General features: G+C 39.1%; 1 protein-coding gene across 7 annotated transcripts in view; it reads right to left on the reverse strand.

The window, feature by feature from the left end:
- Dync1i1 (dynein cytoplasmic 1 intermediate chain 1) overlaps positions 1-21,380 on the reverse strand; it is a 320,675-nt gene that overhangs the window by 240,337 nt on the left and 58,958 nt on the right. For 4 of the 7 annotated variants that reach the window (XM_008855222.1, XM_008855225.1, XM_008855221.2 and 1 more), the window contains exon 5: positions 12,866-12,925. The exons of the other annotated variants lie outside the window; for them this stretch is intronic. In XM_008855222.1, the coding sequence (XP_008853444.1) occupies positions 12,866-12,925 (60 nt within the window). The remainder of the gene's footprint in view (positions 1-12,865; positions 12,926-21,380) is intronic. 7 annotated transcript variants of the gene reach the window in all.

Raw genomic sequence — 21,380 nt, forward strand, 5'->3', positions numbered from 1 at the left:
CTTATCCCTGAATAGGACACCTATATTAAGCCTCTGCCAAACAAGGATTAGGGACCATTGCAGAGAGAGAACAGAAAGATTGTAAGAGCCAGAGGTGGTGGATGACCACAAGGAAACAATTTTCCAGGCAGCTGGGAAGTTACTCATATGAACTCACAACAATGGTAACAGCATGCACATAACCCATGCAAGCTCAAGCCATACAAAATTCCTGAAGAGAAGTGGATAAATGGGTGAGAAGCTCCAACCTTAGCTGAGGAACTACTGGTAACTGATAACTACTGGGAGAGGGAGAGTCAGTTTTCTTTAAGGGAGTGATGCTAGATAAACTGACCAGGCTCAGGTGGATGGGCACATACCAAAGGATATTTGGGAACATAAATTTGATCTGATAGACCTTTATATATATATTATATGGGGAGTCTATAGGAGAGCTGGAGATAGGGGAGAGGGTCTAAATATTTTCAAAATACATTGTATAAAATTCTCAAAACTCAATTAAAAAGAAGAAAGTCTCCCCAAGCAACAAGGGGGAGGTGGGTATTCAAAACAATGACTGCATCCATGGTCAGTGTCTCATGAACTGTGGCTAGTTGGTCCAGAGTGGTGGGACTGGGAGGGGAATGCTGCACTGGGAGACTCTGACAAACAAGAAGAGGATAACTTTGGTAGCTCACTTCACACGTTAGTGATAATTCAAGGATTCACGGCTTATAAGAAGAAAAACAAAGAATGGCAGAACTGGAAGGCACAGGGGAATCCACAGAAAGATCTGCATTTTAGATTAAACTTGAGTCTTGAGTGGATGAGTTAATAGTGAGGAATTTTCCAATCATGAGAATAAAGCTCAGAGAAGACAAAGTTGAAAATATGGCCTTTGGGAGCCACTTATAGAGGGTGACCTGAGCAGATACTGCAGCCTTGGAAAAGGAGTATGAAGAGTACATGAGACACAAAAGGTTTAAAAAATGATAAGGAGTTCATTTGTTCCCCATATACTGTGCTCTGGTATCAGCCAATGACAAGCTGTGGCATCTTAGGGACAGACTTCTAGAGCTGAGGAAGGAGCTTCCCACTGGCAGGGAGCAAGGAAATAGCTGGCTTTGTGTTTCCCTTACCACACACATAGACATCATCTGTGCTCAGAGTGAGTGTTTTCCACTAAGAGAAACAGCATGGTAGTTGGCCTTTCCCACTTAGCTCAAGGATAAGTTTTCATTCTGCATATTTGCATTAAAAATCATTTTGGAAGCATTTATTTCATTTCCATGAAATTCACTTCTAGCTGTGCGAGATATTAGTTTGGCAGCTAAAACATTTCTTCTTGAAAAGAGGCAAATGTCAACTCAGGTTCAGTCTACTGGTGTAGCTAAGGGGCTGCTTTGAATTTTGCAACACAGGTAAACCTTGCACTTCTGAGATGAACAAGAGTTAAAATGGTCATGACCATCCTGGTGGAGGCTGTGGGCTCAAGCATAAAATCCCAGACCTTCAAAACAAAAAGGACAGATTTTTTCCCAATATTGCACACAAATGAAAATATGCTATAAAGTATTTTTCTGGAATGATCTTTTATTTCTTTGTACAATTTGTAACATAAAGCTACATATTTACAGACTCTTCCAAGTGATTGAATTCCACAGCCAGAGTACACCTCCTTCCCCAATGGCCTTCATTTTCCTGGAAACAGGAACACTGCCTTTTTGAAAATGTAATTGCTACTGTGGAATAGAAAATATCTCAGACTAGATTCCTCAAATTCTCCAGGGCAGAGAATAAGGCCTGCAGCAGCCACTTTCTGAGAAATATTTAGGGACAATTGAATGATCATTGTGAGAGGCAAAGAAAGTGCAAGGAAAGTTTGACCAGATGCATTAAGATCAAATTAAAAATCTTTTCATGGGTCAGCATTCATCTGAATTTACAGATTCTGAAGTATACTTCCCTAGATGCTGACTATGTTTCAATTTTGTAGACAATGTTACTGGATGTTGTTGAAGAGGCAGACATTGTCAACTTGCTCAGCAGCTCAACATACATGATTCTCCAGAAAGCACCAGGCATGGTTACATGGGAAACTGAAAATGAACTCCAACCAGAGAGCTAAACAGAGTACAGATCATTTGACAGGGCTGTGAATGTAGCTCTGTGGCGGAACACGGGTCTAGCATGCTTGAGTCTCAGCATGTGTGAGGCACTGAGTTCAATCCCAAACATCACAAAGAAGAAAATTAAACTGACAATGCTTGAAGAATAAATCAAGTAGATGTCTTTTTAAAATCAAAGGTTATTAAGGTTATTACTGCCTAGGCAAATAACAAAATTTTAAATTTGGAAAGACCTCTAGAAGAGCCCAGTTAGAATATTTTTTCTCCAATATATAAAAACTACTTTGAAGATTACACATTTTTGTAGTATCCTGAAAGAGCTTGTTTTATTTCAGATGAGGTCCCACTGTATAGCCCAGGCTGTCCTTGAACTATTTTTAAAAATAATAAAAATAATAATAATTATTATTATTATTTTGTGTGTGTGTGGGGGTACATATTGCAATAGCAATAAATGTCTGATAAGAAAAAACTCCTGGGGCTGGAGAGATGGTTAGCAGTTAAGAGCACTGGCTGCTCTTACAGAGAACCCGGGTTCAATTCCCAGCACCCACATGGTGGCTAACAACCCTCCATAGCTCCAGTTCCAGGGGGATCTGACACCCTCTCTGACCTCTGAGGACACTGCACAACATTTGTGCACTTACATACATGCAGGCACACATAAAATAAACAAAAATAAATAAATAAAACAAGAAAAAGAAAGAAAAAACCTTCAGATCAAGGGAACAGATTTTCTGGGTGGAGACCTAACATTCCAGTTGGGCCAGGTCAATTATCTGGCCCCTAGGAAGATGGGCTCACTTATGACATGCTAACGAGATAAACAGGATAATTGTTGCTTTAATAAGATAACGTACTTTTTTTTTTTTTTTTTTTTTTTTTTGTACATGTGAGTGTATTGCCTGCATGTATCTAAATGCACACATATGTGATGCCTGAAGAGGCCAGAAGAGGGGGTCGGATCCTCAGGAACTGGAGTTACAGACAGTTGTTAGCTACCATATGGGTACTAGGAACCAACTCTAAAGCTATTCCCCTCTCCCATGGCACAGCTGCCAGTCTACCATATGCCTAACCTCCAAAGTCCACTAAATGCATGGCCTTTTCCCTTCTCTCCTCCATTCTTCTTCAGGCAACTGCTGAGATTTGCACCTCACCTGCCCTGAGGGTTTTCCTTTTAAATTCAAATAAAATTATCCTCAAGCTTCTGAGTCCAGTTTTAAATTATTTTATTAAGGAAACTAAGAACACTAAGAGGGTCCCCATCACACTCTGTATAATGTGTGTTTTAGATGTGTGTGCTCCACAGCACACATGTCAAAGTGAGAGGACAACTCTGTGGAGTTGGTTCTCTCCTTCTACCTTCACATGGGTTCAAGGGCTAGAATTCAGGTCAGCAGGCACCTTTACCCACTGAGCCATTTTATCAACCCCAAGGCCTTGAACTCTTGACCCCTCTGTCTTAGCCTCCTGAGTATTGGGCTTATAAGGGTTGGTGGATATATCCATTTTCCTTTTATTTTTGAAAAAATAATTTCTATATATCACTGGAGTTAGTTGGGGTGGTGCCTAGTAGATTCAAGGGTAATATCATCTTTTTCAGCTAAGAATACAGAGGTTTAGAAAGAAAAAGAGGTTACCACCTGCTAAAAGTCTTAAAATCTGGAAGAAATTCTTAGTTCCTCTTCAGGAAGGGGCAGCCAAATACTTGCTCACAGCTCCAGTTCCCCCAGTTTCTCTTTGTTTCCAAATCGGCAAACAGCTCTATCAAGGTTTTAATGCACTAATGCATACAGAAAACACAGATGGCAAGCTTCAACAAAGATAGAAGCCACAAAAAATCCTGTTAATTTGGGGAGAGGGGCTGGATGATAGTGCTGCTGCTGATTGATGTCTGCTTATAATCTGGATCTCTTACTCCCTTCCCAGCCCCACTTGTCTTCCATAGACTCGGTCCATCTCTCTGAAGATTGAACATCTTGTGGGGGACATTGGTTTTTATGCTCTTTCCACAAGACAACAAAGAACATTTACAGTTATAACCTCTCCTTCAAACTCTTGCAACACAAGCTCAGCTTCACAGATACATTTATTTACTTCCTCGCCTGCATGTTTCTTTTCCTCTAGGAAAACATAACTTGTTCCCTATGTCTGGTCATTTTATTTCTTCCTTCCAAAAATTTAAAAAATTTTAAAAATTATCTTTTTGTTTTATGTGTATGAGTGCATTGCCTACATGTAAGTACATCACATGCATGCAATGCCTGCAGAGGTCAGAAGAGGGCATCAGGTCCCCTGGAACTGTAATTACAGTTGTTAGACACCATGTGGGTGCTGGGAGCTGATCCTGGGTCCTCCACAAGAGCACCAGTGCTCTTAGCTACCAAGACGTCTCTCCAGCCTTTCTTTCCGCATTTATTTGTTTATTTTTATTTTATGTATGCAATTGTTTTGCCTCTCTGCATGTACGTGCATCTATGCTGTGTAATGCCCATGAAGGTCAGAAGAGGGTGTCAGATCCCCTCAAACTGGAGTTAACAGATGGTTGTTATCCACCTTGTGGGTGCTATGAACAAACCTGGATTCTCTACTAGAGCAGCCAATGCTCTGAACTGCTGAGCCATGTCTCCAGTTCCCTTTCCAGTCTTTTTAATTTGCTTATTCTATTACACTAGTTTAAGAAAGCAAAGCACTTTTAGTACATTGACAAGAATTGGCTTGCTAGAAAAAAAGAAGCTAAGCTTTACTTATTTTCTCATTTTATTTGTAATTTTCTTGAAGCTTTAAAAAATGTCATCCCATCTTCTAAATTTCTCTCTGCTATTTAATTTGTGGATCACATAGTTAACATACAAATCCAGAATCAAGTGTCAGCGCATTTGTGCTTTGGTTCAAGATGGAGTCATAGGGAACAGTCATACCTTTCCAGCTGAAATAACAACCAAAACAACAAAGATAGCTGTTTGAAGAGAAGAGAAGCTTGTATGATGACAAAAGAAAATAATAACAGCAATACATGCAAAAGGGAAAACAAGCAAGAAAGCAAGGTAAGTCCACAGTTGTCCCAGTCTCTAGTGCTCAGAGGGCTTCCAGGCCCCAGTATAGGAAGCGAACCCAGGTGACATGCAGCAGATGCCCCAGGTGGAAGATGAAGACTCCAGGGGAACCAGGCAGTTAGATTTCAAAGGCATCTACACAAGACCAGGGGGAAAAGTACCTGAAGGGATTGCATGCTACAGACCTGGGTAGCATGGGGACAGGAATGTTGCCCCTGTTCCTATCAGACTGAAAAGACTCAACACAACCCCAGATTCCTATGGGGAATTGTTTAGAACGCTAGACAATCTAGTCTCTGAAGCAGGAAATAATCGTCGTCAGCTGAGTGCTGCAACAGTGCTAGTCCAGAATCCTGCAAGTAGCACAGTGAAAGCTGAGGCTGCGGAGAATCTTCAGTTGGAGCCCAAGCTGTATCAAAAGCCCCAACAAATAATAAATAAATAACCTAAAAGCAAAGCCCCAAAGGATGAAGCTGTTTTCAAGTGAACTAAATAAATAAAAAAAAACCTCCAGATTTTTAGGGTTTCAAATATATCTAGCCCTCACAGAAGCTGTATTTAGAATGTGTGCTAGCCATAAAAAATACCCAATCAGTGGCAGAACATCAGAAGATAGCAAGATCAGGAGCTCAGGGCTCCCTCCACCCCACAGGGGCACCAAGTAAACACATGAATCAATAATTCTAAGAAAAAACTAGAAACTACATGACAGACAGTATACACAGGAATATAGGAAAAAGTTCCACTTTAAAATCGGTGTAAAAAGCTGAGATGCCTGCTGGGTGTGGTATTGCATGCCTTTAATCCCAGCACTGGGGAGGCAGAGGCAGGCGGATCTCTGTGTGTTCAAGGCCAGCCTGCTCTACATAGTGAGTTCCAGGACAGCTGGGGCTATAGGGAGAGCCCGTTTCAAAAAGACCAAATAATAATAATAATAATAATAATAATAATAATAGTAATAATAAAATAAAAAAAGCTGAGATCCGTTTCACTATAAACCCCAACTCTGACATTGGGAGCAGCCCTCATCTCTCAGTTTTTCTCTGAGAACTAAAGGGTTTGGACCACACTTCTAGAGTTCCAATTTTTATAGTTGCCTGTTAGAGGGGCCGATTCCTGATATACCTAATCTCTGGCAGCTGTGGGGTTCAGCATTCACTAGCTCCCTGGGACGACAGAGGGGGAAAAATGGCAGCTTTAAAACAGGAGTTCAAAATCTCTTTCCCCCAGCTTAGCACAGAACAACAGGCAATAAAGACTAGCTGGCAGATTTACCTGGAAGGGTGTAGACTGGACATTAAAAGTCTGACTTTTCCAGGTGCTGCCCTGGGGTCTGGCTTCTAAATTGTCTATACCCAAAAGCTAACAAGGAAAGCAGATACTAGTTCCGTGGGAATGTGGACACATCCCAAGCTTCCCACCCCTAACTTTAGTGATGAATATAAGGCTGCAACTTCTCCCTAGAAGGAATTGAACTGAGTAATAAGTATCACTTTTCCAGTGACTGTTTGGAAGTCTAGCTCTAATTTACCTATTCTGAGAGCTGATGGGCTCAAGTACCCACTAGGTCCCTGAGGGTGGTAGAAAACAAGCAGGGGTTCCAAGCAGCTCTGAAGACTCTTCCCCTGACTTCAGCCATCTAGCTTTAATGACAAAGCTCACCGCCTAGTTTTCTTCATGGAAGGACTTATACTGCTATCTTGACTTTGCCAGCTCCTATAGAAGGATTTGGCTTCTAAATCTCTAGCCTGTTAGAGCTAACAGGCAGTTTCTAGTCCTTGGAGGTTAAATGAATGTGTAGATAACCCCTGTGGCTCCTCCCCACAACAGAAATAAAGGCTATTCTGAAGGTTTTTCCTGGAAGGAATAGGATTCCACATCTAGACTCCCAACTTTTTGTTTGCTACCTTGGAAACGGGTCACTAACTTGCCTGTGTCTGAGAGCTGTTGGGGACTGACGTTTGCCTGACTCCTGGATGTGACAAAGATTTAAAAGTGCATGCAATTTGAACAAGCATAAAGGTGTTTACCACAAATCTTTTCCTTGGCTCTGTGTAGGTCAAGTGGGTGATAAACCCCAGATCCCAGCCTCTTCCTACTAAAGAAGAAATTGTACCACACATCTAGCAATCCAACTTTTCCAGCTGCTACTCGAGGGACTGGTTCCTATCTCTTCTGTTTCAGAGCCCACATGGGACTTAGTGTTTTCTATCCTCCTGGGAGTCACAAAAACAAGATACCAATTTGGATGAGCACAGAGGTTTAAGAAACATCCAGACCCACTGGGAGGGGTGCTTAATGAGGATCCTCTTCTATTCAAGACATCCTATCTGTGACGACTGGCAGACATGGCTGTTTTGCCCAACATGCTGAAACCAGGCAGTGAGCTAAGGAAAATGAAGAAATAAGGAAATATATTTCAAGGAAAGAAGAGCATAAATCTGCAGAAACCAACACTAATGAAATGGAGAATTCAAAATGTCAATCATGAAGATGCTTATCAAGTCAGAAGACCAGTGCTTTCCAAGAAAGCATTACAAACCTTACAGAGTAAGAATCTAAATGAAAAAAAAAAGGACCAAGCATAAGTTATAGAGCTGAAGGTTATATTCTGAGCTGAAAAACAATTGGCCAGATCAAACAGACATTCTGAGTGCATTTGACAACAGTCTACTAGAAAAGTTCCATAAACAATGAAGAGGAGGGGAAGAGGGGAGAAGGAGAGGGAAGAAAAAGAAAAAAAGGCAAAGATAGCTAACAGAAACTATGGGATAATATCAAATAAAATAATATGTAGGTGATGGGAGAGAGAAAAAGAAAGTGGAAACCCAAAAACCATCAGATGAGATAAATACAAAGAGACCCATACAGAAGCATTCTATAATTGGGTTGTAAAAGTTAAAAGCAGAATAAAAACAACAGGAAAAAATTACTTGTTACCTACAAAGGAATGCCCATAAGACTCTAGGCAAATATCTCAGCAGAAATCTTGCAGACCACAGGAAGAGCTAGAAGAAAATAATGCTGACTGAGAACACTGTACCTGGAAGCATGTCCTCCAAAAATTAAGGCTAGAAAAATACTTGCCCAGATAAACAAAAGCTGAGGAGATGTGGCTTATAAGAGAGTTATTCTAGATGAAATGAAACAATGACAAATAGTAGCAAAATTGCAAAAGAAAGCGTGAAACTCGCTAGTAAAGGTAAATATGTTGACAGAATATTCCTTTACTACAATGGTGGTGGGTAGTTTTCAATTTAGATATAAAACTGAAAAACCAAAACATAGAAAGTAATAACTAAATTATATTAAGTAACATGTAAAAATAGAAGAGATTTATGACACAATAGCATGCAAAGTGGGAGAAGAGATGAAAAGACTTTTTAAAATGTAAGTGAAATTGTTATCAGCTTAAACCTATATTTTACTTAGTCCCATGGAAACTACAAAAATACCTATGAAAGCTAAACAAAAGGAAAAAGAGCCAGGCATGGTGCATGCCTTTAATCCCAGCACTTGGGAAGCAGAGGCAGGTAGATCTCTGTTGAGATGGAGGCCAACCTTGTCTACACAAAGCCAGGGTAGGCCAGCTGGGACTACAGGGGTATGCTGTCTCAAAAAAAAAAAAAACAAAAAACAAAAACAAAAAAAAAAACCAAAAAAACAAAACAGAAAAGGGAAAAAAAGAAAAATAGGTAAAGAAGCTCATCAGGCAGCCAGCAACAACAAAACCCAAAAGGAGACAAAAGGAGAGACAAAGGAATGATATAAGAGAAACAGAAATGGTTAACAACTGAGAGCAGAAAATCCCTCCCAGTCAATGACACCTAAGTGTAAATGCATTAAGATCAATACCCAAGAGATATGAAGTGCATGAATGAATTTAAAAAGCAAAATTCAAATACATGGTATCTACAATAAACTCATGTTCAACTCAAGGGCACACGCAGGTTGAAAATGAAAGTGTAGAAAATTCACGTAGCCAAAAATAATGGCTACTCTTATATAAACAAAAATGTCTTTAAGGACAAAGGAGAGCATCTTACAATAAAAAGTATGTCATTTCAACAGAAATGCATAAGTTGTAAACACACATGCATTTGACATCATAAAATTTATGTAAAGCAATTATTGTTAGATCTGAACGGAGAAACTGACAGCATTACAAAAATGGTAGGAAAGTTGAATATCTCACCTATAATGGATGGAGTTTCCAGATAGAAAAATCATTTGAAGAAACAGTGAACTGAAACAATAACACAGAACAAATGGCCCTACCAAATGTATACAGAACTAGCAAAGATGATGACTACCAACAAGGATGTTCAAGCTGTATTTCTGATTCAGACAGAGCCATGGAAGACAGAAAAACTACTCAAGATGAACTCCAAAGACAAAAATTAAAATATGTGAAATTAAAAATTCACTGAATAGGCTTCATGGATTAGAAATGATAAAACCAAAGATTAGCAAACTTGAAGACAAATTAAAAGAAACTATCCAAAATAAACTCAGAAAAGAATAAACAGATTCACTGGGTATGAATAAACTACGTATTATGTAATATACATGTGATTTGAATCCTCACAGAGGAAGAGAAGGAGAAAAAAAATCTATTGGAAACAATGGTAGCCATTTTTCCCCCCAAATTTGCTTTCTTCCCTAGACATGGGAAGAAAGAAAACAAAGAAACAGCATGGTATATCTAAATTCTTAAAATAAAACAACTAAAATTGTTAAAATAAATGAAAAGGAAGGCATCAGAAATCAGAAACATGAACATGTTCCATACAGGGGGTTAAAGGAGAGGGACAGCAGATTTCAACTGATATCAGAGACAAGAATATCGTATGTTTGATGAAATATATTCTGCAAACAAAGATTCAACAAAGATTTACAAGGCATACAGAACTAAAAAAAAATTTAACCCCTTTTTTTGTAATGAACTAACAAGTAGGGACATTGCACTGAGGCCTTCATTACAGGAAATGCTACAGGACGTCTCCCAAAGAGAACTGGGATCACACCAAGCAGAAATACGAACCTACAGGAATGAGTAAGAACATCAGAAAACAAATGTTACCTCCATGAATAAAGTTATTTTTGATGCTTAAGTCTCTTTCAAAGATGGCTGACTAAACAAAAATCCAAACAAGTGAAAATTTTAACAATAGCACAAAGATAATATATAAGTAACCTCTGCTTCCACTTTAATAAGCTAGCAAAACAAATGCAAATTAAACACAAAATAAGTCTAAGAAAAGAAATAATTAAAATCCAAGTAGAGGTTGGGAGCCCTTTCTGCAGTGATGACCATGTGCACTCTCCTGATTGTGATGATAATTTCGTGAATGTGTATACATGTCAAATTATTAATTTGAATAGTTTATGTGCATTTGTTTTATATTTCAATACAGCTCTTAAATGAAGTTACAGAATGAATTGTGGGTTAAGGTCAATTTCATGTTTACCTTACAAAGAAGAAACAGAACTTGCCTAAGGAGCATTTTATAAAATTTTATATGTACTCTGCACATAACAACAACCAAAAAGGGAATTTTTCATAGATATAATTTTTGAAATTCTAACATGGCTAGAACAATTTTTTCTCAAGTATTCTCTGAACATTCCTTCAAAACTTTCTAAGCATACCCCTTTCAGTGAACAGAAAGTCTGACATTTTTTGAACAGAAAGTCTGACATTTTTTTTCCCTCCCTGACTCACTGCCTCCACTATCAGGGAAAGTGTGGCAGGTGAGGCGAGAGCCACAGATATGTCATCTCCCTAGTAGGTTTGAATCAGCATAGTCAACAGTGAGTTTCCGCCTGGAAAACGTGCAAATGAGAACATTTCTAACTGTTCCATATTAGTGAGTACAATTTAACAATACTGCAATGCACCTAAATCATGAATCTGAGTGAGCCTCTTGCAGCTCCCCTTCCTCCTTTCTCCTTTCTTTCTTTCTTTCTTTCTTTCTTTCTTTCTTTCTTTCTTTCTTTCTTTCTTTCTTTCTTTCTCTCTCTCCCTTCACTCCCTCCCTCCCTTCTTTCCTTTCTTCTTTCTTATTTTTGAGAAAAGGTCTTACCAGATAGCCCTTGCTGGCCTGGAGCTCACCAAACTGGCCTCAGACTCACAGAGATCTGCCTGCCTCTGCCTCTCAAGTGCTGGGATTAAAGGCATGCACCACCACACCTGGTTTTTGCCTTTTTTTTTTTTGAGACAGGGTCTCTCCTGAGGCCCCAAATTTCCTGGCTGGCCTCAGTCTCACAGAGATCTGCCTGCTTTTGCCCTTTGAGTGCTGAGATTAAAGGCAGATGCCACCACATACAGTTCCTAGCCCTTTTAATTTTTAAAAGTACTATCCATACTGAAAATCTGTACTCCCAAATTCTCTGGAACTGCAAAGTACTATGTATTCATTGTGTCTCTGCTTTATATAGCCCCATTTCTTGATTATTTAAATAATGTAATTTGAAATATATAATGAATGGTCTAACAAAATAGACAAAAAGTAACTTAGCAAAGACCATATGCTCATTAACTAAAATGTTGGGTTCCCTGGTTTATCATCACTGAAACTCAGCCAAGAAGTTTTGCATACACAAAGGGGACAAGCAGATGCCATTCAACCTGAAATGCAGAAACATTGGGCACTGAAATTGAGAGAAACCCAGAGACATATGCCCAGGAATCTGAAAAATTCAGGATAAATAATAAGTAAACAGATGCCCACTTGGAGATATAGTAGTTTATTTTTAGAAAAAATAGTGTTATAATATGCTAAAATAAAATTTACTATTTACATTTTGGAGGCATCAGTAGTACGATGGTAAATGCGGTGATACCAGCTTGAGGGGAGGGCAAGCCCTGGCTGGCAGCATTTCTCAAAGTCTGTGCTGTAAATGCCCCGCCTTGGCTGATTTCAAGTTGCTTTAACTTGAAACTTGCTTTAAACTGCAGTTGGGAACAGTACACAATCTGTTCTTCTGAGCTTGACAATAAGCTGCGAGAGCAGGCCCCAGGAAATAGCTCATGGGTGACTACAGATAACGCCAGTCTTAGAAGAGAAATAAACTAAAACTTTTACTCTTTCTGGTGATATTTCAACTCCGAAGCTACCTTTCAGCCTCTGATAAATTTCCATCTGAAAACATTATCTTTGGGAGACATAACCCAACATCAAATATTTGAGATATTAAGCAAATTGGCTTTTTCTTTCACAGAAATATATCTGCTCAAAATTTAATTGAAATTAAGAGTGTATTGTGAATTCTCCAAAGAGGTAAAAGGAAACAGCACAAGCAAGACTCAACATTTTAATGGGGATCTTTGACAGGATTGCATGTTAGTAAGAGCGGAGGATGGTCAGGATAAATGCAAATCTATCTCCCATCCCAGAATGCATAACCTCACTTTTAAGTGGAGGTGTGGGTTTGGGTTTGTGATTTTTTGGGGGGACGGTGTTAGTATGTAATAATTCAAATTAATAAGGGGAGAGCAGAAGCTATCTTTTTGTGGTATTTTCCACAAAGAGAGACTTCTCCAAAGCTTGATAAGGAAAATTAACAGAAGGAAAGAAACTTATCAAACTGGAAATTTCAACAAAAGGGGAGGAAAACAAGAGCAAGGACTCCAGCATTTTAGCACAACTGTAGCAGAGAAACCATAAAAGGATTAACAAAAGAGCAGACATATACCCAAGTTCTGAGTCTGACTGCAGCTGGAGCACTGAGGGGTCTGTGTCCCACTGCAGGGTCCTAATCGTGCAGCACAAAGGAAAAAGAACACAGAGAATTAACAAAAGGGGAGGGCAACAAAACAAACCAATCCTGGTCATTCTTTGAGGCAATGGTATATACAGCACACACAGAGAACATCCCTTCCATCCCCAGTGATGACGACAAGAAAAAGTGAGGAGTCGCCCTTTCCTTTGAGTATCTCTTTATATTAGAAGCCATGGCTGTTTCCACAGAATAAAGCCCAGAGCCAATTCTTCAAGCACCACGCACGCACACACACACACACACACACACACACACACACACAGAGAGAGAGAGACAGAGAGAGACAGAGAGACAGAGAGAGAGAGAGACAGAGAGACAGAGAGACAGAGAGAGAGAGGCACATCCTTGCTTTGTTTGGTTTGAACTACAGATAAACTGATTTGAGTATATAGCCTGTGGCATATTTCTCTGACACTTCAGAGCTCAAACACTTTTGGAAGCCCCAAGCTCTTCCATGGAGTAAAAGAAATTAAATACAAATGGGCCAGGAGTACCTGGGGAAGTCAGGCTAAATGGAGCATGACTGCGGGGTCAGAGAATCAGCTGGCTTCCCCTGATCATTTAATACAAATATAGCGCCATTACATTTTGACACTGTTGAGTATCTTCATGTCATTTTATCCATACAGATTATACCAAAATGGTCTCCAACATTTTCATTTGTCTCTAGGTGCCAGGGATTAGTTACATTTTATATCTTTTAAACATTTTATAACACATAGCACAGACTATCAGTAATTGTCAAGGCATCCGATTTCCCTTATTATTAATAAGAAGGAATAGTTTTTCTATAATGGACAGAGTGCATACAAGGATCTTCCTCAGGCAGGCTTTTTACATCTTCTTGCACAGCCTCCCTGCTTAGATTCTGCTGTAATCTTGATGTCTTACCTGATATGCTCAAAGATGATCATTGAAGTCCAATGGAAACACGAGCTGGCCAGTGTTTCTCAGACCAGCACTTCTACAGCTTTAAGACACATTCAGATGCTTGAAATTTTTGTTAAAATGCAGATTCTGTTCCAGTAGAGCTGCGGTAGCCTGGGACTTTACATTTTGGGCAGGTTTCAAGAAATTCAGATGCTGCCAGTTTGTGAAACACACTGAGCATCAAAATCTTGACTTTGATTTCAAACCACTGTGAAGGCTTAGTAAAATATAAAATGCAGATCCCCAGACTGAGAAATTCTGCATTATAGTTCGGGGATGGATTCTGAGAGTTTGGAATAACAAGTTCCCAAATGATAAGTAGATGGCTGAGTGTGGAACAACCCAGAGAATGATTGGGCTAGGCTGTGGCCTTTCAGTTGTCAGCAAACAGAAAGCATCACTTATTCTCAACTCCATCAGGAACTAAAGTGCAACTAGTTTAAACATGACTGCTTTAGGCCAAAGAATGCCTGGGATGGGGTTCAGGCATCCATAGGTTTGAAATCGTTCTGCTTCTCCTGTGTAGCCAGGGGTAAGAACTAGTACTCAAGAAAAGCAGCCATTTCTGTTCTGAATGCCAATTTCACTTCAGTTCAAATGGTGGCAATGATGGAATCCATTAAAAATAGTTCCTACTTACTCTTCACACACTCTGGGGAGGTCTAATTTAAGGGCATTGCTTCTGGTACACATGGCGATGCAGCCTCTAGCTCTTACTGTGAGAAGCATTCCTGTGTCAGGGATGGGATCAGGTAATGGCTTTTAGTGTACCTTCGGGTTTTAGATGAGATGACCTTTCTTGACCTTTTCTTCTTCTTTCAGGCAAGAGAAAAATACAGTAGCTCCCAAGAGGTCTAACTATTCTGTTACATATTGAACAGATTACTGGGACTCATTGCACCCTTAAGAAGATATACTAATCTTTGGACTTCTATCAGAATTACCTACTTAAAATGTTCAAAGACTAGTAGTTTTATGGCGAATTTTACAAAATATTAATTTTAGTTATATTTGTGTGTGTGTGTGTGTGTGTGTGTGTGTGTGTGTGTGTGTGTGTGTGTGTAGATATGGGCAGAGCCTAGAAAAGGAAGTTGGATCTCCTGGAGCTGGAGTTACAGGTGGTTGTGAGGTACTAATGTGGGTCCTGCAAACTGAACCCAGGTCCTCTATAAGAGTGATATGAGCTTTTAACTTCTAAGCCGTCTCTCTAGCCCACGATATGTGAATTTTTAACCAGAGCAACAGAGGTGATACATACAAGTATGTGAGTGACAGCTGTGCCCCACTCCATCAAACACATTATTTAACAAAAGAGATCACAGTTATTATCAGTAGCAAGCTATAGGGCAAGGAACAAAGTCAAAGACCCTTTTTATTTTCATTCGATGTTTTTCATTATCTGTGGACAGGTCAGATTTATACAGAATGTATAAATTTAATTAAGGAGCTGATAATCAGTTTCTGTTTCTGTTTTTGTTTTTCAGGATTGCTGAGGAGCCTGTTTCAAATGTTTATCAAATTCATTCTGTGCAAAGCTACAGAAAAGCTGCAAGACAGGACAACTCAGGGTAAGAAGTCTGTGTTCTGGGCATGGCTTTGCAGTGTCATCAGGCAAGGCCTCAGTCTCCAACAAAACAAAGGAGTATACCCAACAGCCGTTATGACTCTCCTATGATATTTTCAAGTATTGGTTTTTTATTAGACTACCTTTCGGTTTTTTCCTCCTATTGGGATATCTTTATTTAACCAACTGGCATAGATACTACTTTCCAACTATTTTATCAAGTTACCCTATCATTGAAAATAAAATGGTGGCTCATTCTACAGCCTCTTGAGCAGTCTGAATCCTTCAGGTGAGTTTATTTATAAAAAATGAAAGTAGTAGTATAATTGAAAGGTAAATAAAAGAAAAATATTATCATAATTTTTTCCATTTAGAAATCACCCTGTTTGCTATGGCACTTAGTTCTGTGTTTTAGCAATTTCTGGGATGGTTAACTAAACCCATATAAGGCAGAGATTATTTCTGATTAGAATATTTATTTACTTATTCAAGAAACATCTATTAAGGTCCTGGTGTATAAAACAAGGATTAAAATGATTTTCAAGCAAACTGCATTTCTTGTGGGGAACCAGAATTTATATAAATGGCTTCACAGGGCATGGCAGAAGCCAAAGCATGCCATGCAAATGTCAACTTGGGTGTGCAGAGGGATGTAGGACTTGCACTTAAGAATTTGACATTTAAATGAAAGAAATGGGATATATGGATATTTCTGCTTCATGATACACTGATGACATGTGCCAAGAGAAAGGAATTCCCATCAGTTGTTCAGTGTTGGGCACAGCTTAAAACAGTGCTTTATATTAGCTGAAAATTAAATAAATGACACAAAAGAGATTAACGATAATAGCAGTTGCAAGTTCCCTTCAGTGGGTGGTCTGTGTATACCAGCTGGTCAGACTGTGGGTTGGGCCTTTGTTCTTTTGAGAGCCAGAGCAGGAGACATGCTTTCTTCCATAAGATCAGAGATCCTACTTGACTTGGCTCTTAAATGGTGGAGTAGGATTTGGACATCAACTCTTTTCAACACTGGACTTTGGTGGCTGAGTTATTCTAGAAGGCCCTCTTAGGCTTTAGATGCCAGCTTAACAATTTATCATGAGAACAATAACTTGTAGGCATAGTAATCATAAACCTAATTATCTTCTCACTTTGAAGACCAGCTTTCTGGGCATCCAGATGGCCAGCAGAGGGTTCAAATTTAGCACAGGGGAAGCTGAATATTTAAGTGCTGTAGCTTCCCTTTGGCCTGCCCTCCACAACATCCTCATCTGTCACTGAGACCACATGTATCCGCCACTGCTGCCCTTGTCTTTGACAAACCTGGCTCTTTCTCGTTGAGTGCCTCCTTCTCCAACTCCTCCTTTCTTTTAAAAAATAAACTAAGTCAATTAGATTTCTATATTCCTACCTAGAAAACCATTCTGGTTTTACTTGTCTTTATGGCATGCATTTGACTGCTCTCATAATTTTTAGATAATTTCTTAGACGGACTCTCTGAGCATCTAAGAGGAACTCTGATTTCCTTCACAGAAACCTGTCACTTGCACAGCTGCTGAATAACCAGCAACTCCTTACCTACTGTGTGCCAAAGGATATTGTTGTGGTCCTGTACTCCCACATTTGGGTTGGCAGCTATGCACATACCAATTAAGGTCACGTTTATCAGCTTTGCTTAAAATACTAGGCATAGAAGCCTCCCACACCTCGTAAAATAATCAGTCACTTATTTGACTCCAAGCACGTCAGATAATGTGGCCATTCACATCTAATCCCAAAGAGCCCATGATGTACCAGTTTATAATTAGAAGGTCATTTGTTTTTTCATATTTCATTTTTAACAACAAAAATAAACAAAACAACATCTTCAAATTAAAAGTGATTTAGTAAAAAAACTGCTAAAACTTCATCTTCTAAACCTACTAATTCACCACTAACAAGGTTCTGATAAAATTCTTCCTTCAATGTCCAATTTTATTTGTTTGCTTTCAGTTTATCAGAAAGAGGTTAAAATAATAAAAATAATAGTCCGCGGGCATCTGCTGAAAGTATAACTTAGATGTGAAAGACATCCGTCCAGGTTGCATGTGTATTGCCCTTTCTTCCTGTTCAGTTCTTACCAAGAATGGTGCCTTCCATTCTTCTTCACATCTTTACTATTCATCAGACTGGAAAGCCCTGAAACTCTTCTCCCACAATTGTCTTTGCTCTTACCGTTTTTGGGTTTGTTATAAGAAAATACCAAGTAACTCTTTGGAAAGCAGCATCTAGGAATTTTCATTTAACACTCAGAATGGCTGAGCCACTGTCACACACTACTGGTGACATTTAAATTAATATTGTTTTTAAAGCAATATGCTGATGTGTCACAAGACCCATAATTTAATTACTCTTGAACAGGTTTTTCCTTCCAGGAAACTCAATATGTAAAGTAAAAGTGCATCAGCAAAAATAATAGTAATAGAAGATAAAGACAATGACAATGATGATGGTGGTGGTGGTGGTGGTAGTGACAGGGTGGCAGTGGTTGTGGTGGTAATACTAACAACAGTTTCCACTTCATCAAATCCCATGCCTAAGTTCTGTTCTTCATCTTTGATCTCTCAGGTTCTGGACACTACTGGCTCTTCTGTGGCATGCTCTTCCTTTTAGTTTTTTTCCCTGAAAATCTTCTTTTCCTTTTTCTCTCACTGTAATTTTGACAAAGCCCTTACTCTTTCCAGCCTGTAAGGATAGTTATTGTCTAATCAGGATTATACCATCTCTCCTCAGTTCTCTCCTCACCCTAGCCCATTGTATAGATAGCTGTGTTTCTTCTGCAAAATATAGCCCTCAGATCCTCATCACCATTGAACTCCAAATCCCAGTTTTTCAAGCATCTTTGGATATGTCCATTGGCATACCTTTCCCTTCCTTACCTCTTCTGTCTTTATTCTCTACTACAACCTTAGTTTAGAATCTCAACCTTTCTTATCTGATCAGTGGCACTCCAAATTAATGGTCAGATCTCAAAAGTATTATAAAAATGCAGTGCCCCAGGACTCACTTCAGAGCTGTGGCCTGGGTAAGAGTTTAACAAGTTCCAAGGTGAATTCAGTAACTGGGGGCCAAGTATAGGGGCTAAGAATCTAAACTATCTCAGTGGTCACACTAGTCTCCTACAGTCAGGTATTTATCTTCTGTTTAATGTATAGTCTGCATCTTGTCTTCCAAAATATCTTCCTTCTAGTTTAATTTTTCCAAAATATGTTAACTCTTTCAGGCCCAGCTCAAAATACATTTGTCCTTAACAACATCATTTAGGAGCAACTTGTATCACTATGAGACATGAGCTAGAGAAGTACCTTAGCCTCTTATTTTGTGGCTCTCTTGGTCAATCCACAACCCACTTGACCTTCTTAGTAGTTCTGTGCAGGCCTTTACAGAAGACATGGTATGAAGGAGGTAAGACTACTCTATAAAGCCCAGGGTCTCAACATTAAGCCAAATATTCTGCTACCCCTGCTCTAACTTTTGCTCTGAACCCAGAAACTAGATTCTTTCTTATTTCAGAGAGAAAATCCTCACCCTGTTCCTTACTACACTCATCTCACCCATATTTGTTGTAAGCTATGCAACACATGCACATCAATAAACATTTGTTAAGTATCTAATGTGTATCAGGGCACTATGGACAGTAGTAATGAATTAAAATTATTTGTCTCAATGTATTTTGAATTAATTATTATAATGGAATATTGGTTTATGACATTATTGCTCATCACTATAAGTACGTGTATTTGAGGAGGCATAACTATAGAACAACATCCCCTTATGCAGCTTCCATGAAGTCTATCCATCTACTAAATGGAGGTTCTCAATAAGTAAGAATCGTCTTTATTTACTGCAGATCTGCTATAGTGTCTTAGAGAACACAAACTTCAACTATTTATTGTATGGATTGATTAATGGACCAATGACTCACTTTTACCTAGCTCCTGTAGATGGGTGTGAAGTATGATGTTAAACTTAGTGTGTTGACAGCTTCAGTAGTCAACCTGACACACCTGGGAAGAGGGAACCTCAACTGGGGAATTTCCTCCATCAGCCTGGACTATGGACATGTCTATGAGGCATTTTCTTGATTGTTGAGTGATGTGGGAGGCCCAGTTCATGGAGGGTGGTGCCACCCCTGGGCAGGTCATTCTAGGTTGTATAAGAAAGCAGTCTGAACATGGGCCAGAGGAGCAAGTCAGTAAGTAGCACTCTTCTGTGGTCTCTGCTTCAGTTCTTGTCTCTAGGTTCCTGCCTTGAGATCCTGCCTTGGCTTACCTTGATGATGCACTGTGAGCTATAAGCCAACCCTTTTTCTCCCCAAGTTGGTTTTGGTCAGAGTGTTTTTTTCACAGCAATAGAAAGTAATTAGACCACTTAGTCTAATAAATATTTTTCATTTTCTTCATTAGAAAAATGAAAGAATGAATCAGAGCCTGTCTGTATGACTTCCATTATACCTACCAAAACATTTATGAAGAATTCAACACATTTTTTTGTCATATTATTTTGCGGGTTTTTTAACATTTCATTTATTATTTTTATTTTATGTGTATGAGTGTGTATAAGTTCACCTGTATTGTGCAATGACCAAGGAGGACAGAAGAGGGCATTAGATTCCCCAGAACTGGAGTTAGGACAGTTGTTAGCCACCATGTGGGTGCTGGGAGTAGAACCCGGGTCCTTTTCAATAGCAGCCAGTGCTCTTAACCACTGAGCCAACTCTCCTGTCCTGATTTTTTGGTTTTTATTCGCATATATTGTTTCACTGTAACATTTTCATCCATGTATATAATGTACTTTGATCATATTCATCCCCTATTATCCTCTCTTGTCTTCCTTACCAAATCATTCTTCAACTTTCATGTCGTGTGTGTGTGTGTGTGTGTGTGTGTGTGTGTGTGTGTGTGCATGTGTTTTCCAAGGAGTTAAAGAATTAACTGTCAGTGCATGTTCTGAGGAGAGATTTCAGAGTCACTTCCATACTGAAGAAGGAAAAGCCTATCTTTAAAATACTGGCTATATTGGCATTTTGTGCTGAGGATCAAATAAAATCCAGTCATCTTCTCTACTAAAAGCAACTTCAGTGAACTCCCGAGGCACTGGGACCCAAGTTTCCATGTACTTCATTTTCTCTAAGCTGGAGAAAAGGTCAGGGTCAGAACACAGAACTCTCTGGAGTCCCACAGTTTCTCTGAACTCTTTGTCCACATGTCTTCACTTCAAATAAATCACTAGCTGCTAATCAAAATTTCTAGTCAATGTCCTCCCCAGATACTCAATTTTTTAAAAATGCCATTTCCAAAAGTAAAACACTAAATAATTAAGAACATTTAAAAAGTCCATCATATTGTACAATCTGTCACAGTTATTAAAATGATGTCAAGTAAGAATGGCATTTAAATAATGAGTTAATTTTTTACTTTCCAGTCCCAATTATTTTTTTATTCAGGACTGGCAATGATGCTGATAAAGATTTTCCAATGTTATAAATAACACTGAGACACTGTGGTACATATTTACACCAGGCTTTTTTTTTTTTAACCATCTTTCCTTAATTTTCAGTGTAAGACTCCTCCAACACCTGAGCCCGATGTGGCTTCAGTCAGGCCACATAAAGCCTCTAGGGAGTCCAGCTGACCTAGACCCAAGATGAAATGCAGGACTTCTGTCATAGCACAAGAACATGTTCTCTTTAGTCTTACACGGAAACATGCTGCCAAGTCAGGGATTTCTCTGGAAGGAGGCACAGCATCCTTTACTGAAACAGATGCTCGCTTTGTAAGTCATAACAGATGAGAACACAGTCATTCTGCCTGAAGACAGTGATAAGAGATTACAATTTTTGAACTAATCTTTATGTATTAGATGAAGAGAAAAACTCATTTTGTAATCTTTTTT

This window comes from Nannospalax galili, unplaced genomic scaffold (genome assembly GCF_000622305.1).
Source record: "Nannospalax galili isolate Female #2095 unplaced genomic scaffold, S.galili_v1.0 scaffold187, whole genome shotgun sequence".
Classification (NCBI taxonomy): domain Eukaryota; kingdom Metazoa; phylum Chordata; class Mammalia; order Rodentia; family Spalacidae; genus Nannospalax; species Nannospalax galili.